General features: G+C 34.6%; 1 protein-coding gene across 3 annotated transcripts in view; it reads right to left on the bottom strand.

Annotated features, from left to right (window-relative positions):
• Nucleotides 1–25423, bottom strand: part of rictor (rapamycin-insensitive companion of Tor) — a 197983-nt gene that overhangs the window by 17103 nt on the left and 155457 nt on the right. For all 3 annotated transcript variants that reach the window (XM_075299059.1, XM_075299058.1, XM_075299057.1), the window contains exons 2-4: nt 7106–7628; nt 2040–2226; nt 1615–1973 (exon numbers count right to left, since the gene is read on the bottom strand). In XM_075299059.1, the coding sequence (XP_075155174.1) occupies nt 1615–1973; nt 2040–2226; nt 7106–7628 (1069 nt within the window). The remainder of the gene's footprint in view (nt 1–1614; nt 1974–2039; nt 2227–7105; nt 7629–25423) is intronic.

A 25423-nucleotide genomic window follows, 5' to 3' on the forward strand; every position in this document is an offset into this window, starting at 1 on the left:
AAAAATTTAATATGCATTTCTGAAGGAGTAAAATTGACGCTTTTTTCTCTATTGAGCGGAATAACGTAATGGTTAGCGAAGACATAATTTTTCTGAAGCATTGTTTGGGACCTTATGCTTGATTACAAGGGCTTAAAGTTTAACATACTCCGTTGTCAAATACCATTAAAACTCTTAATTAAATATTCCAATTCCGTTTATCTAATATATTACATTTAAACGCCATGCTTGTGTCTTCGCTATAAAGGGTGATGCGGTCAAAATTTGGTCAAGGGAAAACGCGTGTAAATCGGTGAAATCGTTTATTTAAAAAATCAAATTAATTTTTTTTTCAAGTTCAATTAGTATAAAATTCAGGAAAAATATTCAGTTAGGCTTTCGCTTTTCCAAATCCGAATTGCCGGGCCTCACGCTTGACACCTGCCATCAGATTTTGTACAGCCACCTTGTCCACCTTCTTCGCCGCAGAAAGCCAGTTTGCCTTGAACTGCTGCTCGTCCTTAGCAGTTTTTTTGGTCTTCTTTAGGTTCCGCTTGACAATAGCCCAGTATTTCTAAATTGGGCGGAGCTCTGGCGTGTTGGGAGGGTTATTGTCCTTGGGAACCACCTGCACGTTGTTGGCGGCGTACCACTCCATGGCCTTTTTACCGTAATGGCAAGATGACAAATCCGGCCAAAACAGTACGGAACAACCGTGTTTCTTCAGGAAAGGCAGCAGACGTTTATTTAAACACTCTTTCACGTAAATTTCTTGGTTGACAGTCCCGGAAGCTATGAAAATGCTGCTTTTCAAACCACAGGTACAGATGGCTTGCCAAACCAGATATTTCTTTGCGAACTTTGGCAGTTTTATGTGCTTGAAAATATCTGCTACCTTTCCCCTTGCTTTTGCCGTATAAAACTCCTGTCCCGGAAGCTACTTGTAGTCGGCTTTGACGTAGGTTTCGTCGTCCATTACCACGCAGTCAAACTTCGTCAGCATCGTCGTGTACAGCCTCCGGAATCGCGCTTTGGCCGTCGTATTTTGTTTATCGTCGCGATTTGGAGTCACTACCTTCTTGTAAGTCGATAGTCCGGCTCGTTTTTTGGCTCGATGCACGGTTGTAGACGATACACCCAGCTTATTTGCGGCATCTCGGAGAGAGAGGTTAGGGTTTCGCTTGAAACTACCGGCAACTCTCTTTGTCGTTTCAGCGGCTTCCGGTTTTCGATTTCCCCCCGATCCAGACTCCCTGGCTGTCGGCAAGCGTTCCCCAAACACTTTAATTACATTTGTAACGGTTGATTTGGCAACTTTTAGCGATTTTGCCAGCTTTGCGTGCGAGTAGCTCGGATTTTCGCGATGCGCGAGCAAAATTTTGATACGCTGCTCTTCTTGCTTGGACGGCATTTTGACAACTGAAGAGTGAATTCCAAAATCAAAATAGGAGCAACATTCTACACACACACCTTCAAAATGAGGGGTGTTCAGGTTTTTTAAATGCAAAATTAAAAGAAATACGTCAAGTTTATATTGACCAAATTTTGACCGTATCACCCTTTAATGTGCTCATTTAATTTTACACAAATTGTAACACCATCATCTGTCTATCCTTCGAAATAAATGGCACTTACTTATTTTTATCCATAATTCCCAAACGATATGTAAAATCGCAATAGGGTGCCGCCAAACAATCCAATCGAACTCCTGATATATTTCGTGTATGCGGCCATTCCAGCAGATACAAAAGGACACCACTTAAACTTTCCGCTATACGTGGATTGTGACATTCAAGGACATTACGCGTGATTGACGTTACACCACCGCAACATATCAATAATGTTGGATTTAATACAGCAAACTCACAGAGTGTAGCTAAACAGGCTCTCAAGAGGTTATCACTTTCCTCGATGCCAGTATCCGCCAGGGATACTAAGCAACGAACCAATACCGGACTAATATTTTCCGGTGATATTGCTAACATTTTACGTATCTGTAACAAAAGCGAAGAGAATTTTAACGAATATATATATCATCACCTTGAGTACTTCAAACTTACCAATTTCAAAGCTTGAACCCGTTCGTCGTCATTTTTAAGCATTATATCAATCGATCGACACAATAAATGTGGCAATTGTATTGAATTAAATACTTTAACATCCTTGGTAGTGGTCAAAACGTAACGTATGGTACGTATTGCAGCCGCTCTTACTTGAGTAAATGTGTGTATTAAGGAAGCACTTAAACTGAAATTAAGAGAGAAAAAGCGAAAAGTGAGGTTAGGAATTTTTATTTGGCGGAAAGGAGAAAATTAAATAAAAATAATCTTTAAGATTAAAGAAGTTAAGAAAAAAAAGTGAGGTTGGGAGTGTGGGTAATTCCTCTGTGCAACCCTGAGGCCAATGAGAGTGAATATATTCCCGCATATCCGAATGACTATGATATCAGAAGCGATAAAATCCCCAGAGCAGTCTTAACGGTATGGCGGACTGGCGCACATATAGCGGTGTGGAGCACGAATACGGTTAGAAGCACAATATGGAAGAATCCGAACGAGAGCAAGAGCAAGAAATTTCGAAAAGAGTGTATGACCACGATCAGTAGCGCCACGAAATTTCGGAAAGAGTGTATGACCACGATCAGTAGGGCCACGAAGCATTAATTGCTGTCGTGCGGTATTATCGTAAAAACGTTCGAATTTTCACTTCCCTGCAAATGAGACTTCGTCATTTGGTTAAAAACGACCAGAACGCACAAGCCGGGCGTAGGGTTACGAAAGTGGCCTGATATGTACTTAACCATCCCTGTTTATGGAAGTATAAAGATATGGTATATATTGAAAGGTAAAACGCACTGGGAAATCGAAAAAGCGTTTGGATGCTTTTTTGATTCGCTGTCCGGGCACGAATATGAATGAAAGTACACCATATGGCGGAAACCATAGGTATTCCACTAGATCGCGTGAACCATATCCGGCTCGAAATCTTGTTCACTGAGAAATTTGTCGACACCCATCATGTGCCGCGTTTGCTTGCTCAGGCAAAAAAGAGCAATCGCGAACCGTTTCATAGCAAAGTATGACGATGTACACCGCCGTTGTGCAATGGTTAGCATGCTCACCTTGCATACAAAGGGCCATGGCTTCAATCTCAGTTTCTACCAAATACCAAAAAGTTTTTCAGTCGTGGATTATCCCCTCTCAGAAATGGTGGCGACATTTCAATGCTTCTCTAAATGGTTTCACCGCAATGTTGACACGGTTGCCGGAAATCTACCAAAAATTGTATATGTTTTACTGTTTGGTAGTGTGATAGAATTCTTGATGGTTTGGTCGATTTTGCAGAATATTCCTCTCCAACTAAGTGGTATTTCACAAATTTTCTATAGATATAAAATGTTGTCAAAATTTTTTATAGAAATAAAAGTTGTGACACAATTTTTTATAGAAATAAAATTTTGACAAATTTTCTATAGAAACAAAATTTTCTATAGAAATAAAATTTTCAAAAATTTTCTATAGAAATAAAATTTTGAAAAATTTTCTATAGAAACAAAATTTTCTATAGAAAGACAATTTTTACGTATTTTTGAGCGTTGTTGGCCTATTTTATGATTATTAATTTTGAGGTCATAGACATACATTTTTGACAAAATTTTCTACAGAAATAAAATTTTGATAAAATTATTAATAAAATTTTTACGTATTTTTGAGTGTTGTTGACCAATTTTATGATTATTCTGATTATTAATTTTTTTCGGCTTGAGGTCACAGAAATAAAATTTTGCCAACATTTTTTATAGAAATGACATTTTGACAAAATTTTCTATAGAAATAAAATTTTGATAAAATTTCGACAAAATTTTCTATAGAAACAAAATTTTGACAAAATTTTCTATAGAAATAAAATTTCTGATTATTAATTTTGTTCGGCTTGAGGTCATAGAAACAATCGATTATTTCGACATAATTTTCTATAGAAATAAAATTTTGACAAAATGTTCTATAGCAATAAAATTTTGTCAAAATTTTCTATAGCAATAAAATTTCGACAAAATTTTCTATAGAAATAAAATTTTGACAAAATTTTCTATAGAAATAAAATTTGGACAAATCTTTCTATAGAAATAAAGTTTTTACAAAATTCTCTATAGAAATAAAATTTTGACAAAATTTTCTGTAGAAATAAAATGTTGACAAAATTTTCTGTAGAAATAAAATTTTGACAAAATTGTCTATAGATATGGACTGAATAGTCTAAGTGAGTCTGAATCTTAATCGGGCTGCCACTTTAACCTATCTATAGAAATAAAATTTTGACAAATTTTTTTAAAGAAATAAAATTTTGGCAAAATTTTCTGTAGAAAGAAAGTTTTGACAAAATTTTCTTTACAAATAAAATATTGACAAAATTTTCTTTAGAAATAAAATTTTGACAACATTTTCTATACTTTTGAGATACAATACCTGTACAATAATAAAACACAGAAAAAAATTTCACGAAATTTTTTCCAAATAAAGTCTTAATTGAGTTTTAAAATATATTCAATTAAAAATTTAATAGAATCAACAAATTTTTAATTGAAACAAAAATCAATCACTAAAATTGATAGTATCAATTAATTTTTTAATTGGATAAATTAATTTTTAAATTGATACAATCATTTCTGTAATTGAAGACATTTCAATTAAAAATTAATTGGATCAATTAATTCCGTGATTGAAAAAAATTTTTTGTGAACGATAAAAAATCTTGGAATATTTTTTCGACTTTGGATTGAAAAAACTGCCACGTTTGGCTAAGGAATGCGTACTCTTTCACGAATATAATGAGCAGAATTTTTATCAGTCTTTTCGTGAAACTTCCGTTCGTCTCGAGACGTACCAATTTGCAAAAATCACTCATTGATATCTCGATTTCATCGATTCAAAGTCCATTCATTGTTTGATACTAAATGAGTCCATGACGCAATTTGGGACCTACAAAGATATCTCAAGTTATACCAAATTCATTCCAGACGAAGGAATCGACACGACTTGTGTCCAAATTGAAAGTCATTCGTTGGGTAGACACAAAAATATTTCTTTTCTGATTCAATCACGAAATTAATTGATCCAATTAATTGTTTAAATGAAATGTCTTCAATCACAGAAATGATCAAGTATCAATTAAAAAATGAATTGATCCACTTAAAGAATTAATTGATACTATTAATTTTTGTGATTGATTTTTGTTTCAATTAAAAAATTTGTTGAGTCAATTAAATTTTTAATTGAATACTTTTTAAAACAATTAAAATTTTAATTGGAAAAATGTTTGTGAAATTTTTTTCTTTGCTCAAATATCTGTCGTAGGAAGAGCCATCGCATTCGTGAGTGTCTATATTCCAGGCCTCGAGCAAACCTACTTTATAGACTGGTTGAAAATAATGGAGCTTCGCTGGGTCAATTGACTACTGAACAATAAATCGCCATTTTTATACCCTTCGCCACATTGTGGAACAGGGTATTATAAGTTAGTGCATATTTTTGCAACACCCAGAAGGAGACGAGATGAACACATTTTTGTAATCAAAGTCTAGGTCGCAGTTTTAATCCAATCGACATCAAATTTGGCACAAGTATGTGTTTTGGCTCAGAATAGAACTCTATTGATTTTGGAAGAAATCGGTTCAGATTTAGATATAGCTCCCATATATATATTTCACCCGATATGGACTTATATGGCCCCAGAAGCCAGAGTTTTACCCTAATTTGCTTAAAATTTTGCACAAGAAGAACAATTAGTACTAGAGTCAAGTGTGCCAAATTTTATTGAAATCGGTTCAGATTTCGATATAGCTCCCATATATATCTTACGCCTGATATGGACTAATACGGTCCCAGAAGCGAGAGTTTTACCCCAATTTGGTTGAAATTTTGCACTAGGAGTACAATTAGTAGTGTAGTCAAGTATGCCAAATTTTATGGAAATGGGTTCAGATTTAGATATAGCTCCCATATATATCGTTCGCCCGATTTACACTCATATGACCACAGTGGCCAATCTTTTACTCCGATTTAATTGAAATTTTGCACAGGGAGTAGAATTAGCATTGTTGCTATGCGTGCTAAATTTGGTTGAAATCGGTTCAGATTTAGATATATCTCCCATATATAGCTTTCGTCCGATTTACACTCATATGACCACAGAGGCCAATTTTTAAATCCAATTTAGTTGAAATTTGGTACAGGGAGTAGAATTAGCATTGTAGCTATGCGTGCCAAATTTGGTTGATATCGGTACAGATTCTCCCATATATAGCTTTTGTCCGATTTACATTCATATGACCACAGAGGCCAATTTTTTGCTCCGATTTAGTTGAAATTTTGCACAGGGAGTAGAATTAGCATTGTAGCTATGCGTGCCAAATTTGGTTGAAATCGGTTCAGATTTAGATATAGCTCCCATATATATGTTTTTCTGATTTCGACAAAAATGGTCAAAATACCAACATTTTCCTTGTAAAATCGTCGAAAAGTTGTAAAAATGACTCTTATTTTCCTAAACTTCTAATACATATATATCGAGCGATAAATCATAAATAAACTTTTGCGAAGTTTCCTTAAAATTGCTTCAGATTTAAATGTTTTCCATATTTTTTTTACTAACATTGTGTTCCACCCTAGTGCATTAGCCGACTTAAATTTTGAGACTATAGATTTTGTAGAAGTCTATTAGTATTAGAGAGTAGGCGGAGGGTCTATGTTAACCGAAACATTCTTCCAGATTTTACGTCAAAAAAAAAATTATTTTCCCGATATTTCGTATCAGTTCAACACTACGCCATTTACCGCAAAAACATTTATTGAGCAAATCGGCGATAGCCGTCACGTATACAAGATTTCGCTTACCGATATGATTGTGTGAGTGTTGACATCTTATTGCCGTTTGAAAGGGGGAATTTTAATTTCTATGGGGGATTAACATGTACTAAAATTTGTTATGTGTATAGTACAAGCGTAAAAAGAGATATGGTTCACTACTGAATATTTATAACTGTCATAACAACTTCTTCGTTTATGATTTTAATTGGTATGGAAGCGATTTTGTTATTGCTACAAATATGTGTTATATCCATACTTACCAGTAAAGTAACTCTTCCGTGGTAAATCCCAAATTACTTTTTGATGTTGTTATTGCTGTAGATGATGATGCCGACGCCGCTGACATCGATGTTGCCACCAGAGCTGAAGTTGTTGCAGCACTAGCAGTGATCATTTCATTACTGCTATTACTGTTGCTGCTTCCACCAATTCTGGTAGATGGATTTTGTGTTGCCGATTTGTTGACTGTTGGTGCTGTAGCTGTTGCTGAAGCCACAGCCGCCGCTGACGATGACGATGATGGTGAGGTTGCATGATGGTGCTGGTGTTGATTTTGATGTTGGTGGTATTGTTGTGGATGATGGTGATGGTGTTGTTGAGATTTTTGTTGCTTCTGCTGCAACTGCTGCTGTTGCTGGCACAATGTGGCCAAGCCATTGAGCAGAAAAAGACGCTTGGTATCGCGTGTCTCACGACAACACAATGCCGAATAAATATCATAGCAATTCTCAGCAGCTGATTTCTTTGGATCCAAGCGATAATAATCTTCCGAGTCTTGTGAAACTACGAAAAAAAAAAACAAGGAGAGAAAAAATATAGAACATAAATTTAAATGGTGCACGGTAAATGGTTGGAAAATTATTAATTTATGTAAATGTTCATTTAAGTTGCTTGTAGCATATTAGTAAAATGGATTGTAGTCAAGAGAGGCTGTTTTAAGTGAGCCCCAGCAAATAAGAATAACTTGTCACTAAATACAAAAGAACAAAATAAGTAGAGATGGAGTGGATTAAGTCATTTTCCACCTCTAAAAAAAAAACACACCAAAAAAAAATTTTTCTGATTCAATGACGAAATTAATTGATCCAATTAATTTTTCAATTGAAGTGTCTTCAATCACAGAAATGATAGTATCAATTAAAACTCAATTGAAAGTGAATTGAAAAATTAATTGATACTATTAATTTTTGTGATTAATTTTTGTTTAAATTAAAAAAATTTGTTTAATCAATTAAATTTTTAGTTGCATATTTTTTAAAACTCAATTAAGACTTTAATTGGAAAAACTTTCGTGATTTTTTTTTTTTTTGTGTATGTATTAGCATACAATGGATTATACACTAATAGCAAAAATTATGTTCTAAATCAAAAAATTATCGTGAACGGACGGTAAGAAAATGAAACGGAATGTTCACGATTTCATGAACGGCTTTCGTCTTTCATTGGCCATGAACAAGTCATAAAATATTCGTTAGACGTTCTTGTGGCAACATTTGCATCAACTTGTCGGTGATGCAAATGTGCTAAGGCGACTGTTAATGCGCCGGCCAGACTATAAGCTTATCCGGACGACAGTGCTCATGTCAAACATATCCCAGATTCCCACATACACAGATTCTTTACAAACACAGACATACCGTCCGGATAAACTTAAACTCTGGACGGCGCATAATGTGTATGGAGCAGACAATCGAGTTTCGAGTCACGGTAGCGGATTTTTTTTTATAAATTCGTAACCATTACTTTTTCAGATCATGAGCGCTGGGTTTTGTTTTCAAGAAGGACAGTAAAATCAATCCTTATAAAGCTCCATGCAGCAAGGCCTCGGAATAATCTCCTGGATCGATCTGCACAGAAAAAATATGTTTTCGTTTCATATGTTTTCGTTTCCAGTACCGTTATAAATTATGTTTTGATTAAAAAAATATTGGATCGATTAATTTCTTAGTTGATTTTTTTTATACACAAGCCTTTCAATCTATTTGTTGTACAGATAATATCGGTTACAATTTGGTTCGGTTATAATCTGATAAACTACCTCGCATTTGCCATAGGGTCTTAGTTCGGCTCAAAGGCAATACCTACTGATTTTGGAAAATCAGTTCGGATGTAGATATAGCTGTCAAATATATTTATCAAAGATCTGGTCTTAATTGACGTGTTTATCAACAGATCTTCGTCAAATTTCATACATCCGAATGTTTTTTTGTATATCTTTTAAAACTGAAATATCCGCCAAATCGGAACACTGAGTTTCACTTTGGTTTGCTTCAAATATTGCACAAGGAATGAAATTGATGGTATCGTCAAGTATGGCAAATTTGGTTCAAATCGGTTAGGATTTAGATATAGCTCCCATGCACGCTTCATTTGGGAAATAGGGTAGACAATTTCATATTTTACTTTTTTTGATAGATTTAAAATTTTAATTAAATATGTCGAATTCGATCGAAATCGGTTCACATTTAGATAAAGCCCACATATATGTTCTCCCCATTTAAACAAATATTGCCATAATTAATTACTTGCTTTTTTGTCGAACATCGGATTCGAGCAAAAACGGTCCGATTTAGACAAATATTGTCCCAAACCCACAATTGACACCTGGCGAGATCTAGTCCATATCCTTGTAAAATCACCAATGCTAAGTAGTAAGAAGTGCAAAAATGCTCCAAATAACAGGTTGGCCGATAAGTCCCCGGTCTAACAAAGAAAAACACATTTTTTTGCCAAAATTCGTTTTTATTATTCAACATAGTACCCTTCAAGAGCGATACAACGATTATAACGACCTTCCAATTTTTTGATACCATTTTGATAGTACTCCTCCGGTTTTGCCTCAAAATAGGCTTCAGTTTCGGCGATCACCTCTTCATTGCAGCCAAATTGTTTCCTTGCGAGCATCCTTTTGAGGTCTGGGAACAAGAAAAAGTCGATGGCGGCCAGATCTGGAGAATACGGTGGGTGGGGAAGCAATTCGAAGCCCAATTCATGAATTTTTGCCATTGTTCGCAATGACTTGTGGCACGGTGCGTTGTCTTGGTGGAACAACACTTTTTTCTTCTTCATATGGGGCCGTTTTGCCGCGATTTCGGCCTTCAAACGCTCCAATAACGCCATATAATAGTCACTGTTGATGGTTTTTCCCTTCTCAAGATAATCGATAAAAAATTATTCCATGCGCATCCCAAAAAACAGATGCTATTACTTTGCCAGTGGACTTTTGAGTCTTTTCACGCTTCGGAGACGGTTCACCGGTCGCTGTCCACTCAGCCGACTGTCGATTGGACTCAGGAGTGTAGTGATGGATCCATGTTTCATCCATTGTCAAATATCGACGGAAAAACTCGGATGTATTACGAGTTAACAGCTGCAAACACCGCTCAGAATCATCAACACGTTGTTGTTTTTGGTCAAATGTGAGCTCGCGCGGCACCCATTTTGCACAGAGTTCCCACATATCCAAATATTGATGAATGATATGACCAACACGTTCCTTTGATAACTTTAAGGCCTCTGCTATATCGATCAACTTCATTTTACGGTCATTCAAAATCATTTTGTGGATTTTTTTGATGTTTTCGTCGGTAACCACCTCTTTCGGGCGTCCACTGCGTTCACCGTCCTCCGTGCTCATTTCACCACGCTTGAATTTTGCATACCAATCAATTATTGTTGATTTCCCTGGGGCAGAGTCCGGTAACTCATTATCAAGCCAAGTTTTTGCTTCCAAACACGAAATTCCTTTTTTTCCATTTTTTCACTGTAACAAAAGATGCTTTCCAAAAGACGCTCTATCTCACAAACTAATTGACTTACAGTCGTCAAATTTTGACACGAATCATTTGAAGATTGGTACTATATAAAAATAAAATGCATTGAATACTAGCGACGCCATCTATGTGTCAGGCCGGGGATCAGCCAACCTGTTAATACATTTGTATCGCCCGATAAATCATAAATGCGCAATTGCTTCCAAATGGCTTTAGCTTTATATATTTGCCATATAGATTTTTTGTTGACATTGAGTTTCGTCCCAGGTAGGCTTGCTTGGAATTTCGTCTACAGGAAGTTTCCCGAATCTTTCACAAAATTTGCCAAAAATCCCGGAATTTCAATTACTCAAGGCATATGTTTTCTTTTTTCCATTTCTTAGAAAAGAAAACGTTTTGAAATGAAATCGCTTTCAAAAATATTTTTGGTTTTGGATTTTCATGCTTTTTGTCTGTCAGATTTTGTATCACTTCATTCAATCTCATCACTATGAGAAACAAATCAAATCACTGTCTTTCGAATCACCAGCTGTCACTTAAGCAGTAAATGTAAAAAAAAAAAATATCCTCAAATATCTAAATTTATTTCAAATTCACGTTTTTCTGCGAAATGCATTTTTACAAATTATAACATATGTGAAGTCTGTACTCCCTGCCAACATTTCAAAGTTCAATTTTAACCCTAACACTACCATAGACTCTTTAGTCACACTGTAACAATCCCCAACTCTGATGTGAAATATACCCAAAACCGTGTCCATGATGATATCCAAATTCCTAGTATCGAAAGGCACTACAAACGAACCAACGATTGTCAACTCAGAGCTTAAGTTTGTTTGCCAAAACCGAAATTAATATGCCAGTAAATATGAGTTTAGGTTTCCGTCTTTAAAAAAGAAAAAAAAAAACAACTTTTCAAAAAAATATTTACGTTTGATATAAAATCATCGCAGCCATCTTGGGAGAAAAATTCAGAGGATCCAACATATTTAAGAATTTCGAAATTCGCAGACAATAACGACTTCGCCATGGCGTTTATGCAAATTTACCAAGTTGGGCAACTATTTTGGAAAAATGTGACTGTTTTTGCTTGTCCCGACAGATCGCGGAATGTACGGCGCAATGTCCCGAATTTCGGCAACCATCATCTTTGAACCGTAGTCCCAAGGCGTTAGTTGATTAAAATTTTAAGACTAGAGAAGTAGGCGCCCAACTTTCCTTAGTCGTTGTTTTCTCCAAACAATGCAACAAAATTGAAACTATGTAATTTTTAAGGCATATAAAGCCTAAGTAGAAAGAACAATGAAATGAATACCACCGAAAATATTTTAACATTAGTAAATTACACACAATTTCCATTACTTACCATTGGCAATGGGTAATTACAGTAGCTTATATTGCTGTTGAAAGGTGCTATATAAAGCAATTAATTAATTAAAAAGCATTAAGAAAAAGAGCGTACTAAAAATGCACCAAATTGAATTTGAAAACAAAAAACTAAAAAATTTAGTGGCCATCTGCTTGCACCGTGATACCAGGTGAAATCGAAAACAATACAAAATTTTCATCAAAATTCTCCATAGAATTTTTTTTTTTTTTATGTCCTAAAACTATAGTGGATACAAAGCACATTTATGCAGATGTTACTTTCTTGGATCAGATGTTACTTGTTTTCTTTGCGTGTAGATTTGAATATATGTTGGCTCCTAAAAATGTCCTTAATTCAAAGAAGCTGCAACTTTGGCTCTGAAACAATACAAAAATCCTTAAAGGAAGGCCAAATCATTTAGGGATTTTGATATTGTTTCGGAATCTTCCGAACATATTTGGATTATACGTAAAAAAAAAAATTTTTGGTATTCGGTCGAAGCAGGGATTGAACTAACGACCCTTGGTATGCAAGGGGGGCATGCTAACCATTGCTCCACCGTGTCCAAATAAATGTATGTTTCTGTTAAATAAAGTTTCTTTAATAGGCTCGTGAGCGCCGAAAACTATGCTATATAAATGTAACTGTTTGGCTATTTGCGTTGCTTGTGCGTTGATCGCATAGCGATAATTGTCTGTTGATGACAATAACAGCTACGTAGTCGAGTGGATATTGTGTTGGCTTACAAATTATATGGTCCGCGGTTCGATTCTCCCGTTAAAAAGTAAAAAAAAAACAAGTATATACGGCCGTAAGTTCGGCCAGGCCGAATCTTATGTACCCTCCACCATGGATTGCGTAGAAACTTCTACGAAAGACTGCCATTCACAATCGAATTACTTGACTTGTGGTATCTTAAAACTTCTTAACATCGTTTTCTAAATTGTGAGTTAGTCGATACGTGGTATATATGTATTAGACAAAAAAGTTATGTATAGTTAAGTCTACAAATAATTACGAATCGATATAGACTTTTTGCACGGTACGTAGAGAGCCAGAATTGAAATACGGGGGTCGCTTACATGGGGACTATATAGAATTATGCACTTGATATGGACCAATTTTTGTGTGATTGGGGATCGATTTATCTGAGTTAGGCATGGTTGTTAACGGCCATATACTAGCACAATGTACCAAATTTCAACTGACTCGGATGAAATTTGCACCTCCAAGTTGCTCCAAAACCAAATCTGGGGATCGGTTTATATGGGGGCTATATATGATTATGGACTGATATAGACCACTTTTGGCATGGTTGTTAAATATCATATAATACCACCACGTACCAAATTTCAACCAGATCGGATGAATTTTGCTTCTCCGAAAGGCACCGGGGGTCAAATCTGGGGATCGGTTTATATGGGGGCTATATATAATTATGGACTGATATGAACCAATTCCTGCATGGTTGTTGGATACCATATACTAACATCACGTACCAAATTTCAACCGAATCGGATGAATTTTGCTCTTCCAAGGGGCTCCGGAGGTCAAATCTGGCGATCGGTTTATATGGGGGCTATATATAATTATGGACCGATTTCTACCAATTTTTGCATTGGTGGTTGAGGCCATATATTAATACCACGTACCAAATTTCAACTGAATCAGATGAATTTTGGTCTTCCAAGAGGCTCCGGAGGTCAAATCTGGTGATCGGTTTATATGGGGGCTATATATAATTATGGACCGATATGGACCAATTTTTGCATGGTCATTAGAGACCATATACTAACATCATGTATCAAATTTCAGACGGATCGGATGAAATTTGTTTCTCTTAGAGGCTCTGAAAGCCAAATCTGGGGATCGGTTTATATGGGCGCTATATATAATTATGGACCGATGTGGACCAATTTTTGCATGGTTGTTAGAGACCATATACTAACACCATGTACCAAATTTCAGCCGGATCGGATGAAATTTGCTTCTCTTAGAGGCCTCGCAAGCCAAATTTGGGGGTCCGTTTATATGGGGGCTATACGTAAAAGTGGACCGATGTGGCCCATTTGCAATACCATCCGACCTACATCAATAAGAACTACTTGTGCCAAGTTTCAAGTCGATAGCTTGTTTCGTTCGGAAGTTAGCGTGATTTCAACAGACGGACGGACGGACAGGCTCAGATCGACTCAGAATTTCACCACGACCCAGAATATATATACTTTATGGGGGCTTAGATATATATTTCGATGTGTTACAAACGGAATGACAAAGTTACTATAACCCCATCCTAAGGTGGAGGGTATAAAAACTTTTTGGGTTCGGTCGAAGCAGGGATTGAACGCACGACCCTTGGTATGCAAGGCGGGCATGCTAACCATTGCTCTGTTAAATAAAGTTTCTTTAATAGGCTCGTGAGCGCCGAAAACTATGCTATATAAATGTAACTGTTTGGCTATTTGCGTTGCTTGTGCGTTGATCGCATAGCGATAATTGTCTGTTGATGACAATAACAGCTACGTAGTCGAGTGGATATTGTGTTGGCTTACAAATTATATGGTCCGCGGTTCGATTCTCCCTTTAAAAAGTAAATAAATTTAAAGTAAAAGTAATTACAAAAAAAAAACTTTAAACCAAAGGTGAAAAATCGTTTCGGCCCTTTGCCCTTTCACCCAAGTTATAGGGTCATCCTGAAACGGAGGGATTAAAAATCGGAAGCTACAACAATGTCATTTATATTTTGCAAACAATTTCGTATATTTTGTACCTTTTACAATCGAAATCACCATAAGAATTAGCCTATATTCGAAAGACTCAATAGCTTACGATGGCGGTTCGGAAACTTCTTAGCATATCAATGAAAGAGAATAGTTAGTTTTTCAAAAATATTTTTATTTTTCAATATAATCTCCTGAAACTTCAATACACTTAGTCCAATGCTTTTCTAGCAATTCTATCCCTTGATTAAAATAGTTTTCCTCAAGGTCTTCAAAATAGTGGTGTACAACTGTAATTGCATCTTCATTTGAGGTAAAACGCTTGCCAGCAAGGATTTTTTTAGATTTGGGAACAAGTAAAAGTCACTGGGAGCTAACTCAGGAGAATAAGGTGGGTGGTCAAGCAACTCGTACTTTAATTCGTTGATTTTAGCCATTGTTAAAACACTCTTTTGCGCTGGTGCGTTGTCTTGATGAAACACTATTTTTTTGTGTTGTAAGCCAGAGCGTTTTTCTCGAATTTGTACATTTAATTGCAATAGTACTCTGAATTTATTGTTTTACCCTTTTGCAGATAGTCAATCAATAAAATACATTTGAAGTCCCAAAAAACCGTTGCCATAACCTTACCAGCCGATTGAATTGTTTTTGCATTCTTTGGGGCACTTCCTCCAGCTTCAGTCCATTGTTTGGATTGTTCTTTTGTCTCTGGAGTATAGTGATGGATCCATGTCTCATCAACAGTTATGAAAGGACGCTTAAAATCCATTTTATTTCGCTTAAAACGATCCAAACAAGCTTGAGAAATGTTCATTCTTATGCGTTTTTGATCGATTTTTGATCGCACCCATCTTGCAGAAAGCTTTTTCATTTGTAGTTCTTCATGCAAAATTAAATGGACTCGATCATTTGAGATGCCCATGATATTAGCAATTTCGTGCACATTTATTCGGCGATCATTTAATACCATATCATGCACTTTGGCTACAATTTCTGTTGCTGTAGCTGTTTTTGGACGTCCACTACGTGGTTCATCTTCAATGCTTGTACGACCACGTTTAAATTCAGCAACCCAATTTTTTACTGTTGCATATGAAGGAGCACTTTCACCTAACACATTCACCATATCATTATAAATTTCTTGTCCCAATAAACCTTTTTTATGTAAATATTTTATGAGAGCATGCATATCCAATTTTTCCATTGTAAAAAAATTGTGGATGCGTCTTTTTTTTTTGAACACCTGTTTCTATATGAAGGAGTTGCCATATCCAAACAAAATTTAACATGTGTTCATTACAGAGATGGAAGTTTCCAAAACACTTAACTTTTTTCTATTTATACCGCGCTTTTTGTGCTAGGCTAAGAAGTTTCCGAACTGCCCTCGTACATAAAAATTGCATTGAATTGTGGAAAATTTCAAGAAAAAAAATATAATAAAATTAAACTAAAATATTAAAAATGAATTTATATATACCATCTGTTTGACGATGAACATTTTTTTTCAGTGATGGTGCAGCTTTTAAAATCGACTAAATGTAAATTAAACACAAAAAGAGGTTAATGCTTTGCCCTTCCACGTTGTCCATCCAAAAAAATATACTACAACACAAAACCGAAATAGAGGCAATGTGTTTGTCCCTTTTATGTGGTAGAGAGAAGGTATCAGTTTTTATATTAGCTGAAAATTATGCACTATTCATACTGGCAAGCTGACTAAATAATGATGAGAAGACTAAAGAAGGAAAGATTAGGATCTCCCCAAATTATCGCGCCATTGTATCTTATAATATGTTTTGAATTTTGCAATTTTTATGTCGAATTAATTTCTATGTATTTTTTTCTCTTCACATGCATGGGTGATAGGCCACTGGCATTGAAGACACCAACAGGTGAACTCTAACTGACGTGTTGCTTTAGAACAATCCAAATAATAGAAAAGGTTTGTCAACATTCTCAAACACTAACATTAAGCTCAAAACTTCCTCAAAGTCGTATGGCTTGGAATCCACGATTTTAAATACATAAGGGCTCCTTAAAGATACTAACAATTATTTTCGAATTTATAAATAAACTACAGCCCAACAGCATTGAGGTGCGCTCAAAGAAAAACTGATATGGTACAAATAAGTACATTTTTTTCGTCACATTAAAAAACATATATAAGAGATTTTTGTTCACTTGTTAAATAAAATTTCGAATTTTGAAAGAAAAACTTAGAGTTTGCAAAAATATCGTTAGTCATACGAAGTTGAAGATGGGTTTTGGTAAAATTTATAAGAAATTCTGGACTATTTTTTGTGGTAAATTAAATTTCACTAAAAAATGTATGCTTCATTTGTGTATACTTTTTTTTCTTGTTTAGTTCATTTAACTAAAGTGAACCAAAACTTACTAAATTGAAGGAATTGGGGAAATTTATCTGCAGCATAATAATTTCTAAGGGCGTTTTCGATTCGCAAAAAATATGTTGCCTTGGTGTTACACTACCTTTTTTCCTAATTGACATTTCGCCCAAATGATAGTGTAATTCTAAAGTTATTGTTAATTTATAATATTTTGAGGTATAAAGGATCCAAAACCTATGGCAGTGTCCTTGATATGTTGCAATCAATTTCGAGAATGTTGCACCTTTTTTCCCAATCGAAATCGCCATAAATGACTTTGATGTCCCCTGTTTTTGAGTGTGTAAAATAGTTTGATCTAGGGTTCCTATACGGGAAAAAATTCCCGGGAATATTTTTGTGGATAATCCCGGGAAATTTTCATCGTTAATTTCCGGGAGTTTTTGTTTTAAACATTAGGGATATACTTTTATTGGCAACTTCGTCCATTGCAAAAAATGCAACACTATAACACAGCTGATTGCCTTTTATTATTGTGTGTTATTCTATAATTGTAAATACAAATGTTTTTCTCTTCATAACAAGTGGATAGGTGTTCTCTTATAACATAAATTATTGATTTTCAAAAAAAATTAATAATCGTTTAAAATAATACATATGTAACTTTTTTAACAAGCGATCATTTTTAGATTTCTATTGATCGTGTACAATCTACAGCTTGAAAGTACTTCACCACGAAAAATGATTTTGCGCAATGTTACCTGTGCCCTATACACAGAAAAAAATATCACCAAAATATTTCCAATTAAAAAGTTAATTGAAGTTGAAAATTTTTTCAATTAATAAATTAATTGATACAATTAACTTTTTAATCATGATAGAAAATTAAGTTAATTAAGTCAATGATTGAACATTTTAAAAATTTTAATTAAAAAATTAATTGATACAATTAACTTTTTAATCAAATTCGGAAGACTAATTCAGTTAAAAAAAATGCTGATTTTTTTAATTTTTAATGAAAAATGTATTTCAACCAATCATTTGTTAATCCAAATAAAAACTTTAAGCCAATTCAGAAAGTAATTAAAAATAGTTACCTTTTTTAATTAATAAATTATTTGAGTTTTGCAATCAACATCAATTAAATTTTTAATTGAATCAATTAAAAAATTTATTGAAATTTGCTGAAAAAAATCAATTAATTTTTTAATCAAGAATTTTTTCTATGCCCAATTAAAACTGTGATTGATACTATCATTTTCGTGATTGAAGACATTTCAATTAAAAAATTAATTGGATCAATTAATTTGGTGATTGAATCAGAAAAAAATTTTTTTGTGTGTAACACTGACGTATAAAGGTGGGAGTACGAGTCATTTGGATAAGGTTCATAAAGTGACGTGATTCCTTCAAAAAAGATCAAACCTGATTTAAGTATAAAACAATTTTTACAACCAAAGCAGTCTATGGAAGAGATAGTTTCTCGAATGGCTGTTTTAGATGGAATCACAATGAATGCAATTGCTGAAAGCAGTTTTATAAGAGAATCACTACAAAAAAGTGGCTTCAATCTACCAAAAAATGTTTTTTTTCTTATGAATAAAAGAAGAGACTTTATTTTTATTATTTCAAGGGTTTTGTGTATTTTTATACCCTGCGCAACACTGTGGAACAGGGTATTATAAGTTAGTGCATATGTTTGCAAGCCGAGATAGACACATGGTGTCTTTGGCAAAAATGCTCAGGGTGGGCTCCTGAGTCGATATAGCCATGTCCGTCTGTCAAAGTCTAGGTCGCAGTATTAGTCCAATCGACTTCAAATTTGGCACAAGTATGTGTTTTGGCTCAGAATAGAACCCTATTGATTTTGGAAGAAATCGGTTCAGTTTTAGATATAGCTCCCACACAAAAAAAAAATTTTCTGATTCAATCACCAAATTAATTGATCCAATTAATTTTTTAATTGAAATGTCTTCAATCACGAACATGATAGTTCGATAGTTCAATCACAGTTTTAATTGGGCATAGAAAAAATTGTTGATTAAAAAATTAATTGATTTTTTCAGCAAATTTCAATTAATTTTTTAATTGATTCAATTAAAAATTTAATTGATGTTGATTGCAAAACTCAATTAATTTATTAATTAAAAAAGGCAACTATTTTTAATTCCTTTCTGAATTGGCTTAGAGTTTTCATTTGGATTAACAAATGATTGTTTGAAATACATTTTTAATTAAAAATTAAAAAAAAATTAGCACTTTTTTAATGAATTAGTCTTCCGAATTTGATTAAAAAGTTAATTGTATCAATTATTTTTTTAATTAAAAATGTTAAAATTTTCAATCATTGACTTAATTAACTTAATGTTTCCATCGTGATTAAAAAGTTAATTGTACCAATTAATTTATTAATTAAAAAAATTTTCAACTTCAATTAACTTTTTAATTGGAAATATTTTGGTGATATTTTTTTCTGTGCATATATATATTTCGCCCGATATGGACTTATATGGCCCCAGAAGCCAGAGTTTTACCGTAATTTACTTAAAATTTTGCACAAGAAGAACAATTAGTACTATAGTCAAGTGTGCCAAATTTTATTGAAATCGGTTCAGATTTAGATATAGCTCCCATATATATTTTTCGCCCGATATGGACTAATACGGTCCCAGAAGCCAGAGTTTTACCCCAATTTGGTTGAAATTTTGCACTAGGAGTACAATTAGTAGTGTAGTAAAGTGCGCCAAATTTTATTGAAATCGGTTCAGATTTAGATATAGCTCCCATATATAGCTTTCGCCCGATTTAGACTCATATGACCACAGAGGCCAATTTTTTGCTCCGATTTAGTTGAAACTTTGCACAGGGAGTAGAATTAGCATTGTAGCTATGCGTGCCAAATTTGGTTGAAATCGGTTCAGATTAGATATAGCTCCCATATATATGTTTTCTTATTTCGACAAAAATGGTCAAAATACCAACATCGCCACTGCTTAGTAGAAAAGTTGTAAAAATGACTCTAATTTTCCTAAACTTTTAATACATATATATCGAGCGATAAATCATAAATAAACTTTTGCTTCAGATTTAAATGTTTCCATTATTTTTTTGTTACTAACATTGTGTTCCACCCTAGTGCATTAGCCGACTTAAATTTTGAGTCTATAGATTTTGTAGAAGTCTATCAAATTCTGTCCAGATCGAGTGATATTTAAATGTATGTATTTGGGACAAACCTTTATATATAGCCCCCAACACATTTGACGGATGTTATATAGTATCGAAAATTTAGATCTACAAAGTGGTGCAGGGTATAATATAGTCGGGCCCGCCCGACTTTAGACCTTCCTTACTTGTTTTATTTATAAACCTTAAAAAGACAATTTCGTAAATTTTTAGAAAATCCCGGGAATTCCCGGGAATTAGACAAAAAAAATTTTGTCCCGGGAATGTAAAAAGTTCGGGAATTTAGGAACCCTAGTTTGACCTTTTCCCACTCCTTTCTAACACCACAATTTTATTATCTTTTTAAAGTTTCGTATTCAGTGTTGCCAATATTGTGGGTTTTCCCCTAAATGGACGATATTTGCTCATGGATAGGGACGAACATTTTTGGTTTAAGGCTTCGGAATTAGGTGGGGACTTTCCATAAATTTTGGGATTTTTTGGAAATCGGTTCAGTATAATAAATCAGTTTTACAAATCCAATCCTTCATATCTACACCATTAAGTTCTGCATATCGAAAATTTAATAAAGGAAACTTTCTTCCTCTTTATTGTACGGAACGAAATCTTTGGTTTATTTTAGAAAAATTTTAAATATACTGTATTACAAACGGAGATGTCATGCCAATTTCACAAAAATAAGTAAATATTTGCCGACAAATACAAGAAAATTTTTTAGACATAATTATATTTTTTCACTTGTTAAAGAAAATTTCGTAGATGGACGGAAAAAATTGGAGTTCAAAATTTCAAAAATGTCTTTATTACCATAAGAAGTTCAATATGGATGCATTATTAGTGAAGAGAGAGACATGAATTAAGTAAATCTTTATGCTTCGTTTCTGTATAATTGGTCCATTTAACAAACGCACACAAAAAATTATTAATGTCAAGGAAACTTTTTTAGAACATAATAATTCCACGAACTATAATAGATTTAGAATGGCTTTAGTGTAAGGTGCAAATGGAGTAGTTGAAATAGAAACGGAAACAGGATTTTATTTTGGGGGCCCAAGTGTTAATTCATAATTTTACTCGACTTGGCTAAGACATTTTTTTACAATTGTTAAATCATTTCATGGGTTCATCACAATATTTAGACAATATATGTCATACATATAGAACTGACAAGGATGGTTCATTTTCATATTGATCGATCGCCCAATTTTATTTCTTGAGTATTTAGAAGTAAATTTTCGTCCATAAATACAAGTCCGATTTTCATTTTTCGAGCATTTGGAAGACGATTGCCGGTCTTGTAGCTTTATGATTTGAAATCTTGATCATATTGCAACTATCAAGCTGGTAAGACATAACTTTTATATATATTTTTATACCCTCCACCATAGGATGGGGGTATATTAACTTTGTCATTCCGTTTGTAACACATCGAAATATTGCTCTAAGACCCCATAAGGTATATATATTATGGGTCGTGGTGAAATTCTGAGTCGATCTGAGCATGTCCGTCCGTCCATTCGTCTGTCGAAATCACGCTAACTTCCGAACGAAAGAAGCTATCGACTTGAAACTTGGCACAAGTAGTTTTTATTGATGTCAGTTGGATGGTATTGCAAATGAACCATATCGGTCCACTTTTACGTATAGCCCCCATATAAACGAACCCCCAAATTTGGCTTGCCCATCCTCTAAGAGAAGCAAATTTCATCCGATCCGGCTGAAATTTTGTACATGGTGTTAGAGTATGGTCTCTAACAACCAAATTGGTCCATATCGGTCCATAATTACATATAGCCCCCATATGAACCGATCCCCCGATTTGGCTTGCCGAGCCTCTAAGAGAGGCAAATTTCATCCGATCTGGCTGAAATTTGATACATGGTGTTGGTATATGGTCTCTAAGAACAATGCATAAATTGGTCCACATCGGTCCAAAATTATATATAAACCGATCCCCCAATTTGGCTTGCGGAGTCTCCAAGAGAAGCAAATTTCAATCGATCCGTCTGAAATTTGGTACATGGTGTTGGTATATGGTCTCTAACAACTATGCAAAAATTGGTCCACATCGGTGAATAATTATATATATAGCCTCCATATAAACCGATCCCCAGATTTGGCTTGCGGAGCCTCTAAGGGAAGCAAATTTCATCCGATCCGGCTGAAATTTGGTACATGGTGTTAGTATATGGTCTCTAATGACCATAGTCCACATCGGTCCATAATTATATATAGCCCCCATATAAACCGATCACCAGATTTGACCTCCGGAGCTTCTTGGAAGACCAAAATTCATCTGATTCAATTGAAATTTGGCACGTGGTGTTAATATATGACCTCAAACACCAATGCAAAAATTGGCCGAAATCGGTCCATAATTATATATAGCCCCCATATAAACCGATCCCCAGATTTGACCTCCGGAGCCCTTTGGAAGAGCAAAATTCATCCGATTCAATTGAAATTTGGCACGTGGTGTTAATATATGACCTCAAACATCAATGCAAAAATTGGTCGAAATCGGTCCATAATTATATATAGCCCCCATATAAACCGATCCCCAGATTTGACCTCCGGAGCCCCTTGGAAGAGCAAAATTCATCCGATTTGGTTGAAATTTGGTACGTGATGTTAGTATATGGTATCCAACAACCATGCAGGAATTGGTTCATATCAGTCATAATTATATATAGCCCCCATATAAACCGATCCCCAGATTTGACCTCCGGTGCCTTTCGGAGAAGCAAAATTCATCCGATCTGGTTGAAATTTGGTACGTGGTGGTAGTATATGATATTTAACAACCATGCCAAAAGTGGTCCATATCAGTCCATAATAATATATAGACCCTAAATAAACCGATCCCGAGATTTGATTTTGGAGCCACTTGGAGGAGCAAATTTCATCCGAGTCAGTTGAAATTTGGTACATTGTGCTAGTATGTGACCGTTAACAACCATGCCTAACTAGGTCCATATCGGTCTATAGTTATATATAGCCCTCAGATAAATCGAGGGCTTATATAATTGGTCCATATCAAGTTCATAATTGTATATAGTCCCCATATAAGCGACCCCCATATTTCAATTCTGGCTCTCTACGTACCGTGCAAAAGTCCATATCAATTCGTAATTATTTGTAGACTTACCTATACATACCTTTTTTGTCTAATATATACCACGTATGGACTAACTCACATTTTAGAAAACGATGTTAAGAAGTTTTAAGATACCACAACCCAATTAATTCGATCGCAATCCATGGTGGAGGGTACATAAGATTCGGCCTGGCCGAACTTACGGCCGAACTTACTTGTTAATTTTTAAATTATTACGGATTTTCTATAGAAGAGTCTATCTCTTTTTTTTAACTTGTCAAAAATTTATTGGGGATTTTTTAAGGAGTTTTTATTTAAATTGGGGAGTTTTGAGTACGAAAGCGTTTGAATTTGAGGACAAGAACCTGGAAATACTGGCAACACTGTTCGTACAATAGTGAACATAGAGATAGTTCTGAACAAATTTTAGCAGACGTTCATATTGAACAAAACACATTCCCCCCAATGTGTTTGAGTAGTATTATCCAGGGAAAAATCACAAGATATTATTGTTCCTATATCAGCTAGAAACGTTTGTTGCAAAAATAGATTTTTACCATTTTTTTTTCTCTCAAATTTTTACCCAATGTGATGACCATCATGCTCTTAGCCTGACCGATCCCTCAATTTGTATTTGATTATACCATGTTAACACAACAGAGAGCATCTCACAACAAGTACAATAACAATTATCACGCTTCCATCGTAGTAGCGTAAAGATGATTATGTCGTTGGCGTCTGTGGTAACTTTTACAACGCCCCAAAGTGTGAACAAATAAAAACAAAAACAACTGATGAACAAGTGTGAACAACAACAATTGATTGTAATAACAAAAAAAGCGACCAAGAAATAACAAAAACAATCATGTAAATAAAAACCAGAGTACACAAGAAAACAAATACCTGAGGTCAAATAAAAGGTGAATGCAAACAACAACAACACTGCACTTGCTGCAAAAACAAAAGCAATAAGAAAACAACTGGAGGATAACGTAGTTGTTGTTGAATTTCCTATTACGAATGGCATCTTATGCACAACAATGCAATACAACGGTATTACCAGACGGTGTTACCAGATTGACAAAATAAATTTATTTTATATCAAAGGATCCCATAATAGTCTATAGGGGCTATATTTTTAATCGTTACATTGTTAGATATCAATGACACAAAATTTAAATATTTTTTTTGTGTACTGAAACCGTGTAGTCGATGTCGATGTTTGGACACCCTAGTACAATGCCCTGTACAACAATATTAGTGAAAAGTACAAAATGTGAATACCTAAACGGTTAAGATTTAGGTCATAACAATTGCTATGTTTGTGTTGCAGCAATAAAAAAAAAACATGTTGTTCAAAATCCTAAGCGAAAGCACTGTTGAAGTTAAAGCCTTATAACCAACGTCATATGAGGGGGAAAATTCACTTAATGCCGATACGCATGTAATTCAATATTTCTGACACAAAACTACCCTTATTGGGTAATGTACGCTGTTGCACATAGAGTACTACATGTAAAAGTAGTAAATCCAAAGATAAGACCTCCATGTTTTACTGCAGATTTTAGAAAGAGGTGTTAATTGTCAAAGGTTGCATTACGAGGTGTAAAAATCAATACAAACATGTAAAACAGCAGACATACTATCCTCCATTGCATCATAATACGGACATATCAAATTATCACATTGAGATAGGGTGGGCTATCTTGGACTGGATGTGAATACAAGTGCATTTATTGCATACCCAAATGGGTTCATGCAATAAAGGGTGATACGGTCAAAATTTGGTCAAGGGAAAATGCGTGTAAATCGGTGAAATCGTTTATTTAAAAAATCAAATTAAATTTCTTTTTCAAGTTCAATTAGTATAAAATTCAGGAAAAATATTCAGTTAGGCTTTCGCTTTTCCAAATCCGAATTGACGGGCCTCACGCTTGACACCTTCCATCAGATTTTGTACAGCCACCTTGTCCACCTTCTTCGCCGCAGAAAGCCAATTTGCCTTGAACTGCTGCTCGTACTTAGCAATTTTCTTGTTCTTCTTTAGGTTCCGCTTGACAATAGCCCAGTATTTCTCAATTGGGCGGA

Source organism: Haematobia irritans, chromosome 3 (assembly GCF_050003625.1).
Source record: "Haematobia irritans isolate KBUSLIRL chromosome 3, ASM5000362v1, whole genome shotgun sequence".
NCBI lineage: Eukaryota > Metazoa > Arthropoda > Insecta > Diptera > Muscidae > Haematobia > Haematobia irritans.